At 43.7% G+C, this 12647-nt stretch overlaps 1 protein-coding gene across 2 annotated transcripts in view; it reads left to right on the forward strand.

Moving 5' to 3' along the window:
- The window catches only part of LOC119464248 (toxin Tbo-IT2-like), a 328743-nt gene that overhangs the window by 49608 nt on the left and 266488 nt on the right, over nucleotides 1-12647 (forward strand). For both annotated transcript variants that reach the window (XM_037725160.2, XM_049655762.1), the window contains exon 2: nucleotides 3208-3258. In XM_037725160.2, the coding sequence (XP_037581088.2) occupies nucleotides 3238-3258 (21 nt within the window). In that variant the 5' untranslated portion in view covers nucleotides 3208-3237. The remainder of the gene's footprint in view (nucleotides 1-3207; nucleotides 3259-12647) is intronic.

The raw sequence follows: 12647 nt of genomic DNA on the forward strand, positions 1-12647 counted from the left end.
TTCTCACTGATTTCATGCTGCGTCCATATTTTATTGCTTCCTCAATCTTTTGCACGTTATAATTTCGAATATCCCTTACTTTCTTCTTGTTGACCAGTTTCGACAGTTCAACGAATTCTGTCTGATCTCTAGCGTTTGACAGTTTCATGTTATACCGTTCTCTTTATCAGGTCCTTTGTTACTTGGGAGAATTTACCTACTGGTTGCCTTGGTGCCTTACCTCCCACTTCAATTGCTGCTTCTCAGATCAGATTGGTTACGGTTTCATTCATTACCTCTAAGTTGTCTTCATTTTCCCGTTCTAAAGCTGCATATTTGTTTGCGAGCACCAGCCTGAATTGGTCTGCTTTTACCCTTTCTGCGTCTAGGTCGGCCTGTTTCTTCTTGACTTTATTCTTTCTCTCTTGAAATTGAGAGAAATCCTAGACATTACTAACCTATGGTCAGTGTGCACTTTGCCCTACCTAACACTTCTACATCCTGCACTATGCTGGGATCGGCAGAGAGTATGAAATCTATTTCATTCCTTGTCTCTCCATTAGGGCTTTTCCAGGTCTACTTTCTGTTGCTGCGCTTTCTGAAGAATGTATTCATTATTCGGAGCCTATTCCTTTCCGCCAATTCTACCAACATCTCTCCTCTAGTGTTCCTAGAATCGATGCTGTAGTTGCCAATTGCTTGCTCACCAGCCTGCTTTTTCCCCACTTTTGCATTGAAGTCGCCCAAGACTACAGCATACTGAGTTTGAACCTTTCTCATAGCTAATTCAACATCTTCATAAAACTGTTCTATTTCTTCATCATCGTGACTGGAGGTTATATGCACCGTGAATTTCATATGTTTCAACAGTTTCGAGTGTACTACACTTGATCATATGACCCTCTTCTAAACAAATAACTTGAAGCAACTGTATTTCCTATTTATTTCTTTATTCATACCTCGTAGAATTGTGTGCGCCGTTGGACGTCCTTATTCAGTGACGCACCGCGTCCAATCATGCGCCACGCTCGAGGCTAGGAATTTTTTAGAGATGCCTCACTCGACGAAGAAGACATAGCGGAGTATATGAATGTCCCGCTAAGTGCTCCGTGAAGCTGGTACGAATGTACGGACACAAGCGGGATAGAGAAGAGCTGCGATGCAAATGGAAGAAAAGTTCCTTTTTTTATGATTTGCCTTCTAGTCCCGTTGTACATCCAACTGTCTTCCCGGCGCTTAAGTAATTTTGATTCTAGGATAAAAAGTATCTTGGAAATTCAAATAAAGAGCGCTCTGCAAATTACTTTGTTTCTTTATTTCTCTTGCTTGCCTAGTTATTCTTTGCGAAATGTAATTAATCAAATGGACGGATAGAAGATTTTATTTCCCATTCTGTAATTATACTTTGGATACTTAAATGCTTAACTTTATTAGAGAGCGATGTGTTATGTTTGAAAGTGACTTTTTATGTAGAAAGTGAGACCGTGTTTCTGAATCATGAAGGAGCTATATATTGATCGTGAGGAGAATGCAAGATGACTGGTTGGTTGGTAATAACTTTATTGAATTGTCCTGCACTTTTGGCCTGGAGCCTTATCACTTTTTGGCCTGGTTGTTTCAAAGGCCCGTGTAACACTCCTCGGCCTTTCTTTATTTTATTTTGCAGCTGTCCAGAACTTAGATTGCTGCCTAAATAGCCTCACATCGTGCTTTCACGGTGCAAGCTTATTTTGCAATATTTCGCTTGTTTTAGGGTATCGCGCCAATTTTGCGCAAGCCCTGTTTCAACATATGCTAAAAAAGCAAATATGTGACGAGCTACAAAGGCTCTTGTCTGGTATGCAACTGATTCTAAAACGAATTTCATGCTTTTAACGTTGCTAAAGTTTCGAGAATGTGGCGCAGCTGGTAACGAGTTTTTATAGTCAATTCCTTTTGTTCGTGATTGTAGTCAAGCTATCTTTTAACAAAAGGCTCCATTTTGGAATAAAGCTTCCGTGAAACCTTCAAGACTCCTAAACACTGTGATCCGTAGTACCTAGCACTTTCACGACTCCTTGGGTCACAAACTAAAAATTCAACAAATCTTTTTTCCTTTTTTTTTTCTTCAACGCTAACCTCATCATCTGGTGCTTGTCTGAAATACATATAGAGCTTTTCTTTTCTTTTTTTTTCGGGTGCTTTTTTGTTGCAACAGCTTGAGATGAAACTGTTCTCGGAAAGAAGTAATCAATGGTGTGGCTTGAAGCCACTTATTTTTGGATAACGCTTAAGATGAGAGAAGCGGTAACCTCATCATCGTTTCTCCTGAGATTAGCCATTAGATTTCCATGCATCTGCTACTGTGAAGGATATATTTCACTGTGACGAAATACTCGTTCCATGCCTTCTACGCAAAGGTTCCCTACACCTAATAGGCTTTTGTGAATAGCAAGCTTACGCTGTGCTAAAAACAATCTCGAAGGTCTTTGGCAATTTAGAGGCCTGCGCCTGCTAACGACACTTGCCTTGTGCGTCAAATGGCTTTGTATGCGCAGCCTCTATACTCCATTCCGTACATAGCAGTCAACGCTGTAGAAGCTAGAGAGACTTCTTGCAGTGACTCCATTGGCACTTTCATAGAGCTCGATGTTTTTTTTTTTTTTTTTTTTTTTTTTACAGCAATTGTGCGCAAATGTTTTTTTTTATAGGCTACGGTATTGAATGAAACAAGTTTTAATCCCTAGAAACAAACACACTGCGGTATACGACTGCTAATGCGTTGGTTTAGATCACTTTTATTGGTGTTGTTCTTTTCGTGTTTTTTTTTTTTTTTTTATCCGTCGCGAGGAGCCCCACGAGCATTATCGCGCGAGCGATCGCTGTTGGCGCGCTGCGAAGCAGGGACGGAACACGCGGAGTGATAACGTTTCGTAACCGATATTCTTGCCTACCTTCCACAGCATTGAATAATATGTATGGAACGGAGTTTACTCATTTGTAGTGATGGCTGCGAATGTTTATTTTTGCAAGAAATTTACCTGTCTGGTCGGTAGCAACATCTTTGCGCAGATTATATATTAAAATTAGGGGTTTGCGAGTATTCGTGACATTTTGCATTTCTATTCATGAATTCGCTGTTCCATGTTGTGGTATACTCGTCGCCGTTAGAATACAAGGTATAACAACGTTTACTGAAATCTACAGAAAGGTGGATTGATGTGACTGTTCTTAATTATCTTGTTGCAGGGCAGCTTCAGTAGCGGCACCGAGGCCCAAATGGCTGAGAAAACCCAAGCAGTAAGTAGCTGGCTTCTGTTCAGTGATTTTCTGTGAGTCAATAAGCACATCTTCGCATAGCGTGAAAAGAAATTTGTTATTTGAACTACCTCATCATATTGTGACGGGGCGTCAAATAGATTGAGAGCAAAACACGATTTGTAAACAGACTATTTACAGAGATGGCGAAGATGGCTGAACACGCGCAACGTCCCGGTCATCGTCTTCTTCTCCGTTAATCCAAGGAGGTGGCTCGTAACAACGTTTTTATCCCATTAAGACGATGTGCTTGACTTTTTTTCTTCAACGAGCACAGCATTTTACGAGCAATTGATGGCGTGCTGTTTGTGCGCTTCGTTACTATCCTTGTAACGATGCACCTATATCGATTAGCTTGAATGCTCCTCATTTGCGAGCCTCTTAGTTGACGTACCATCCAATTTGGTACGGAAACTTGTTATGTGGCTTCCATTGGAAAGCGAAAAAATATTGAAATTCGATTCCATATTCGAAGATCGCCTTTCTCGAATATTCGTTAACGACACAATTCGGAAGTACCTCTACGGAAATAGCCCTAATTGAAGTATAGCGTATTACTGTAATAAGGCCTGTAGACAAGCGTTTATTCAGGTCGGCTCCCTCAAGCAAAATGAAAGGGAACATTGAAATTCAAGAACCCATGGGGGTTAAACACACATAATTTACATTATTGTGCTCTGTGACAATAAAACGGCTCAGAAAAAGATGCTCCTTATGTTCGACGGCATCATATTCGAACGGAGATATCTCCATTGATTCCTGCCGAAAAAGCTAATTTATGTTTTTTTTTCTGTTATATAGCTCGCGAATGTCCTTACTTGGCTTCAATATGTGCTTGCCGCAATTATTAGTCGGTGTGTTCAAGCAATACTGATGTGATTGTTTCTTAAACAAGTGCCTTAATCAAGTGCCATAAATACCAATCAAGTGCCATAAAAAAGAACACAGCCTCTGAGATTCGGAATTTTTAGGTTATCATATGTGCTATGTAAAAGTTCTATCATTTGGGAAATTGTTCATATTCTTAGAACCTTGTCCGCTAGCTAATGTGTCTCTCTAAGGTCACTATGAAAAATGTGATAACATAAACTACATAAATATGTAGCGTAGAAAGGAATTATCTGTTTTACAGAAGTACGTGTATTTCATTTGATGACCAATAAAATAGAATACTGCGAAATAATTCCACAACTTCATCAGCGTTTCACCTGACACACATTTAGCTTGTCTACTATAAGTCGGACCACAGCTCGAGTTAACTCTAGGATGGGAACTTATCTGCATAATTACAGCGCCTACATTAAACTTCAAAATGGGTCAGATTGAACTGCCGTTTCCGGTCTGACAGAGGCGGAAATTCTGCATCATAATTCATTCAATGGCTTTGTTCGAAATTTGCTAAGCGATTATTTTCTGTAGAATCTGGTTGATACGATTCTGCATAATACATTTTTCGGGATAATTCGTTTTTTTTTTCTTTTTCCGGCCAACGTTTTGTAGGGGCAATGTATTTTCATGCGGTTATTGCGATCGCGTTTCCACATGAAGTTGCATAATACGACTGTAACAGGGGGCTTTCATTGGTATTTACAAAACTCATACCTTTATATTCCAGTGTACTAGCTTAAATAACATTCCAGCGACGCACGAATAACGTGTTAACCCCCTCCACACTGGAGGAAAAAAATTGCCGGGGTCCTTAGGTCCTTCCTAAGAGTCATTTCTTGCTGCTTTATTCAACCCTTCCTTGAATGTTTCCTTGCACTTTGATTAAGTTCTTCCTTGATGATTTCCTTGCCCTTCCTTGTACCCTTCCTTGTATATTTGCTTTTTTCCCTATATTTGTTTCATGGACCCCAGACACGCACACAAGGAAACTGTTTTGTTGATTTCGTATTTATTTATTTATTTATTTATTTATTTATATACATATCAGAATCAACTCTTCAGTCGCGCACTTGCAGAGAGAACCCTTTCTTTCTTTCTTCTTTCATTCATTCATGGATGCACAACCAAATCTTCCTCAGAGATCTAGCGCAGACTCCGCTACGACCTGGCTGAGCGTCGTCCATGTCGGAACGAACGCAAGCGAGCCTATGCCGCCGTTGCATCGGCAACAGCCGATGCGGCGTTCCCTTTCGCCAGCTCTGCTCTGTCAAGGCCTGAGCCAGCAAGCGCGAGCGAGCGTCACGAGCGCGCCACGCGAGATCGCATGACTTTCTGTGCGGCTTGCCGCATTTGCAAGGCCACCATCTGATGAGGCATGGAAGGCCTTCGCCTTAAAAGGTCACAGGCCTGCGCGGCACACGCAGCACAGCCACAGCGTAAGCTGGTGGAGCGGCTCAAGAGGAGCACCAATTTCGGCACCACGCACAACAGGGTCTTCGCGGCAAAGTCTCTTCGCCTCGTTTTGACGAGAACGATCTCAACGGTCCGCCCGGCGTCGACGGCGAGCTGCGGTTTGTAAAGCTCTCTGCGCAGCAGTCTGCTGAGCCCGATCAAGCCTGGTTGTCGCCGCGCATGTAGCTCTACGATTCGCTTCTTCAGCAGCGATTCGTACCTTGCCAGGAGACGCCATAACGTGTACCGAAGAGGTATCCAGCATACATGGCGCACATCTCACATCCCTTGACCCGTGGCACGGTACGTTGTTAGGTAGAGGTAGAGCCTTGGAGTTACTGTTGTTGGTGCTGCTGCTGATGCTAACGCGGGCAAAACGCCGATGGCGTCGACAACAGTTCTGCGTGTTGTTGCTACCAAAGCCGCTCACCTTACTTCGTATGACATTGCTGTGTTGCTATCGCATTCATTGCTTCGCCCTTAGGGCGAAACTGTGACATTTTTATGATTGTTTATCGGAATCTTCAAAGGGGGCTGATGACAAATAGTCACCTAGCCTGCTTGAGTGAACCAGGTTCAATTACATGCAGCAGGCAATTGCTATATGTAGCTTAAATGTCGGGAACGCTGCGTTTGCAGGCACATGAACTATAGATGGCGCCACCATACTGGCGGAGGCTCGGGCAGCCCGGGATCGCGTTGATTGCGCGCCTCGTCTCAATCGTATCTCATCGTCTGCGCCTGCGCGCCTGCCTAGAGAGCGCTTACAGGGCATTTTCCTGCTGTCCGATAGCAAGCGCTTGCGTGGTATGTGGTAGGGCATCTGACTCCCACGCGTCGGGCGCGGGTTCGATCCCGGCTGCAGCCGGGTCCTTTTTTTCGCATTTCTGGCGATAGCGGTTACGGTCACCAGCGGGGGCGGCGGACACCACCGCGAACTAAAACGTTCATTGGAATAAGCCCATAATAGCTTACGCTGTGAAACGCACGCGGCACGTCGGCGGCGGTAAAACGCTGCTGCGGCCGTGCAGCCACACTGACTGGCGGTGCGCCGCTGCTCAGTTGAGTGAGGAAATGGCGGCTTCTTTTTTTAACTGCGAGTAGAACTTGGCTTCAGACATTGAAAAGAAAAAAAAACTGTCAGCCCTTCCACTGGGGTGGAGATGGAAGAGCAGACATTGAAAAGAAAGAAAAACTGTCAGCCCTTCCACTGGGGTGGAGATGGAAGAGCAGCGAAGCTTTACTATGGTGGGAATTATGTATTTCCAATTATGACTATTAAGATGTGACGGTGCAATTGGTTATTTGAACTATTAAAGAATGAGAAATATATATGAGCTGGTGGTTTTCATTTATTTATTGACCACAGGGACCGTGGCCTTATCGTCGCTACGGTACACCGCCATAGGGTATACGGCAAAGGTTGGCACATTCTTCATAAACATATCGTCAACGCTTTGCGCGTTCGGTGCGAACGCAGGCAAAACAACACCGCCGTTGACAACAGTACTGCACGTTGCTGGTGCAGCTCCCCTCCCTCCCTCCCGTCCCCCCCACGTCCTTTCGTGCGACGAAAGAAGTCGCGTTTGCGCTCCGCCGTGCGTCCGCTCCCCGTGAAAGCGCGCGTCCCTCGCGCGCTTTCACTCACACATGCAGCATACAGCCAATAAGAGTTTCTTTTTTCTACATGCGTACACGACCATCGGAGACTCAGCCCTTAACAGCTTCACTGTAAAAAAATTTGCGTAGCTTGCACTGGAGGCGCAATGCTAAAGAGACAGCGGAGCTGATGGGCACCTAGGTAGTCCTGGCTTTTGGACTAGGCTAAGCACTACCAAGCCATCACCAGCATTTCCAGGAATTTATTGATAATTGCTGGATTATCGATTAGCTATTGATTGGATATCGATTGGCTATCTCAAGATATTGGCCATGTATTTGGGCTAGGCTAAGCACTACCAAGTCATCCCCAGCATTTCCCGGAATGTATTGAATATTTGTCGATTATCGATTAGCTATTGATTGCCTATCGATTAGCTATCGCAAGGTATTAGTCATGTATTTGGGCTAGGCTAAGCGCTACCATGTCATCCCCAGCATTTGCCGGAATGTATTGATAATTTGTCGATTATCGATTAGCTATTGATTGGCTATCGCAAGGTATTCGCTACGTATTTGGTCTAGGCTAAGCACTACCAAGTGATCCCCAGCATTTTCCGGTATTTTCTGGCTTAGCTATTCATTGGCTATAGATTGGTTATCGATGACTGACTAAGCTTAACTATTCCCAAACATGCTTAGCTAGCCTTATAGACAAGCTCAGCTTCGCTAGTTCACAGGGGTATGTGTCATTGCGCTTGGACCCGTTCTGCACGACCGCCAGCATCGGCCCACATTAAGCCCGGCTTGAACAGCTCTGCTGTTAAATGTTCAGCGCGAGCTGACGAGCTATTTCAACGCCGCTGAACATAAGTGCGTTGGCTGCGGTTCGTGTGGCGTCGGGTGATGCTGCTCCGCATAGCGTGCTGTGCGGAGCAGTATCACTCAACGCCTTACGAACCTTTGCTATTGAGTTTGTCACCGATTGTCCCTTTTTAACGCGATTGGGCCCCATGTCGCGGGAAAACCGGCGTCGGCGTCGTCATTGGCGCCCGCGGCCGAGAAAATCATCCCCAACCACGTTTAGGTATGCCACACCATTCTATCCTTAATGTTGCACATACCTTGTTTTACATTCTTGGCAAAGCTATTCCTCGGAATTTTGAGAATGACAATCCCCTATTAAGTTCAATCCTTTCCATGAAGTCACAGAAGATGGTAAATGTTTTGCATAGTAGAGTGTCCTACAAAAAATATACTAGATCGAACTGTGGCTGGCTGTGCGAACGTTTAACTACCATAGGACAGATGTGTAGTTATCGGATTTTTCTAATATCTGTGCTTGTGGCTACAAACGTTCTTCTGGCTGTACTTTTTACGCTTTATCTTTCACCGTTTTACCGCCCCATGCTGTTCCCTAAACACCGTAAAGCAATAAGTCCCTGCGACTACTTCCGATGCGACTACTTCTGCCGTATGCGCATCGATGTTAGCTGGCTCACAACTGCTCCATTGTACTTGATGTCAGTGAATACCACGATGCGGTTTCCTGCCATTTAAATACCTCTATAATGAATGTCACACAGCTATGAGCAGGATTGCTTCCGTGTCTCTTATCTACGTAAGTGAGGCAAGTGTCGTAAGCAGACGCCGGCCTCTAAATTGCCAAAGACCTTCAAGATTGTTTTTAGCACAGCGTAAGCTTGCTCTTGACAAAAGCCTATTAGGTGTAGGGAACATTTGCGTAGAAAGCATGGAACGAGTATTTCTTTACAGTGAAATATATCATTCACAGTAGCAGAGGCATGAAAATCTAATGGCTAATCTAAAGCGAGACGTGGATGAGGTTACCGCTTCGCTCACTTTAGTCTTTATCGAAAAATAAGTTGCTTCCATCAATCTCATTGATTACAGCTTTCTGGGAACACTTTCTTCTCGGGCGGCTGCAACTAACAAAACACCCGTAACAAAAAAGAAAGATCAACATTTATTTCAGAAACGCACCAGATGATGTGGTTAGCATTGAAGAAAAAAATGGAAAAAGAAGATGTGTTAAATTTTTAGTTTGTCACCCAAGAAGACCTAAAAGTGCTAGGTGCTACGGAAGACAGTATTTAATATTATTAGTCTTGAAAGTTGCACAGAAGCTTTAACGTCAACTAGACGAATTTTTTTAAAGCTGTCTTGACTGCAATCAGCTAAAACTCGTTACCAGATGGGCCACCTTGTCGAAACTTTAGCAACATTAAAAGCCTGAAGTTCGTTTTAGAACTAGTTGCTTACCAGTCAAGAGCCTTTGAAGCTCATCATATATTTGCTTTTTTTAGCATTTGTTGAAACAGGGCTTGCGCAAAATTGACGTTCTACCCAGAAATCTTACTATGGGTGCACACCCTTAAAGGACGATTGGCGATGAAGTGGATGGTATATATCGTGTCGTCAACATGCATGCGAGCGAATTCGAAGAGTTCTCTATAGCAAGTGAATGCTGTTTTAGGGATGTCAGCGGTTCCACTTCAATTTGCAAAAATCACCGAGAGCAATCCAGTGTAGTGAACACCCTTGCGCTACCCAGACTTGATAGATTAGACTCAAATGAGGGACAGGGATACGCATCCCGACGCAAAGTGGATGAAATTTAGGCACATCCGTAGTGTTGGCAGAACCGCCACACTCTCCGCTGCCGTAGACGCTAGCCCCTACGTTTACTGTAGTAAATGTTATAAGTGTCTCTATGGGCGTTTTCGGAGCACGGATGGCAGTTGCAGTGCGGTTTTATGGACAGAACTTGTACTGAACTCTTATAGCACATGCGACTTGGTGCTTCCAAGCATTAGTGCAAAGCTTAAAAACCATTTCCCAGGGCCAGTAAGCTCGAGTGTGGCATTACGCACCATCCTACAGATTTAGCAAGCCCGGAATAATGGCGCTGAAGTCTTTTGTCTGCGTATCACCAAGACTTTGTTGTTTCGCACTATAGAAAATTATACTATACTCTACTTATAGTACCAGCAAATCAATATTGTCATCCATCTGATTGTAGCACGAAACTATAAAGGAAAACCACACGGGTTACTCACAGAGCAAGATTCGCAGTTGAAGATAAAATTCGTCCTGGTTGAGGAATCGAACCCGGGATAAATAACGCTTAGCCTCGTGAGCTGACCAGTAATCGCAAAGCGAAGTCGAATTATTCGACAGCTCGAATCACAGGTTCATTAAACATGGTAAATCATTTCTCACAGAAGCCCTCTGCGAAGTAACGGAATACTGTATCATCCTGACGGAATCGTGTGCATGACAATATTTACTTTCACGAACCTTCTTTCACATTTAGGGCTTCTTAAAAACTGATTGGCCGTGTGCTAAGAGCACAAGCCTCTGAAACCACCAGGGTGACATGCCGTCAGGTGATCACCTAATATCACTAGAACGGCAAAAATCTGTAATAATTTTTCTACCCTCGTTTCCGGTGCGACCACTTCTGGCGTATGTGTATTTGTCCACATGAATTTTAGCTAGGATTCAATTGCTCCATTGTACTTCATGTCAGTGAATATCACTATGAGGTTTCCTGCCATTCAGATACCTGCGGAATGAATCTCATACAGCTATGAGCAGGATTTGCTTCCGCTTCTCTTCTCTACCAAAGTGATGCGAAGCGGGACACTGGTTTGTTGTTTGTTTTTGTTTTTCCTTTTTTGAAAAATTGGCTTCACATCATTCGCTTTGTCACCACGACAAAATCATTCTGACATACAAAATATGTAGCAGTGCGTCTCACGACATCGCTGTGCCCTGTGGTCCATAACACGCATTGTATTTCAATTTTATATGAGCCGCGGAACGAGGTGTTTTGAAATAAGAGCTCTCCGACAACGATTCTTGAAACAGGGCCACAATATAATGTCGCATCCCATTATCCCCGGACGTAGCTGCAGAAAAGCGTATTTCAGGTCTTTCGTCATTGTTCTTTTCCTATGGTGAAGACTGCAGGGACGACGCTGTTGCTACAGGTTAGAGTGGTACACGAGTAAACTCGATATCGCTGCGTCTAAATGCGAATATCGGCTTTGGAGCAACGCGCCCTATTGTTGCGCCCTTTTTCGTAAACACGCTCTGCACAGGAGAAGTATGCCCGTCGAATGCAAGCGCACTTGTTTCACAAAGAATTTCCCCTGCGGTGCTATCAAGTCGCGGCGGGAGCAGTATGACAGTATGCAATTTTATTTGCTTTAGCATTTTGTGTTATTCGATTGGATTTTATTGTCAACATTATGAGACTATGATGTTGGGGACAGGGGACAAAAAGCCCCGAAAATGGGATTGAAAGCGTCCACTGACCATCACATGTGAGAAACAGCAATACAACTGCGCAAAAAATAATACAAAGACAGCAATCCGCATAAGAATGTACTAAACGATCGAAGAAGTACATACTATCAAGTTTGCATGTAAGAGCACAGTTTAGCGAAAACCAAATAAAAAGAAGCCACATGCACAAATTCAGTCATGACGCTATTTTGCTAAATAGAGTGTACAATATAAGAAAATGATTAGATAATCTAGGCATATAACAAGTTTTAAAAAGTTATTTTCGAGGCCCAATTGACAAAACACCGCAGATATGGTGGACAATATACTCAAGTAGCTTTCAAAAACAAGTATCAACGACTAAAACCAGAAAACAACAGAAAACTTGAACATGTTTCATTGCCCTCTTTTTCTGACTATAGGTATTTTTAAATCGAAGCTGTCTTCGCCTTACGACTTTTAGGTTTCGCATGGGTCGGGTGGCGGTCTGTCGGTCGGTCGCTGTTCAAGTTCTCGTCGATTACATTCAACCTCAACTAAACAAAGAATGCGCGAGCGGCGCCAGGATCCGAGCCTCGGCCCACCCGGGCAGCAGCAGCCCGATGCGCTAAAGATTAGGCCGCCAACGCACTTTTTTTTTCATATACACGGAAAACCACACATGAGAACAACACAAACAAGCTCAAAATTAGTATATCTTATACAAAATGCCTAAAAATCAGTCGAGCATTCTCATGCATTCAGCATCTGCATCAAATCTTGCGGCTGCTTCTGAGCAGCATACAAACTGCTCACATGACTGAAGGAAGAATAATAATCTTGTAGATCTCGGGCTGTCAGCATGTATACTGCACATCCTGCTTCGCCAGAGGCTATGCAAACCCAGGAGCACGATCACATCATAAGGCAGGTCAGCGGGATTTCTTTACGATAGATCGCGAATTGTTTGTGGTGTTATCTTTACATCTTTCATTATTGTTCTGTGTAGGATTTCCCCAAAAAAACACATAGTCCTGATAATCTGCGAAACAGTGTTCAAATGTTTCCGGCGAAGGTCAGAGGAGGCAATTTGTCGACCACGAAACAAAACAGTTATTTGATTGTAACCGCACTTTAAT

The sequence above is a fragment of the Dermacentor silvarum genome, chromosome 9 (assembly GCF_013339745.2).
Source record: "Dermacentor silvarum isolate Dsil-2018 chromosome 9, BIME_Dsil_1.4, whole genome shotgun sequence".
NCBI classification, from domain to species: domain Eukaryota; kingdom Metazoa; phylum Arthropoda; class Arachnida; order Ixodida; family Ixodidae; genus Dermacentor; species Dermacentor silvarum.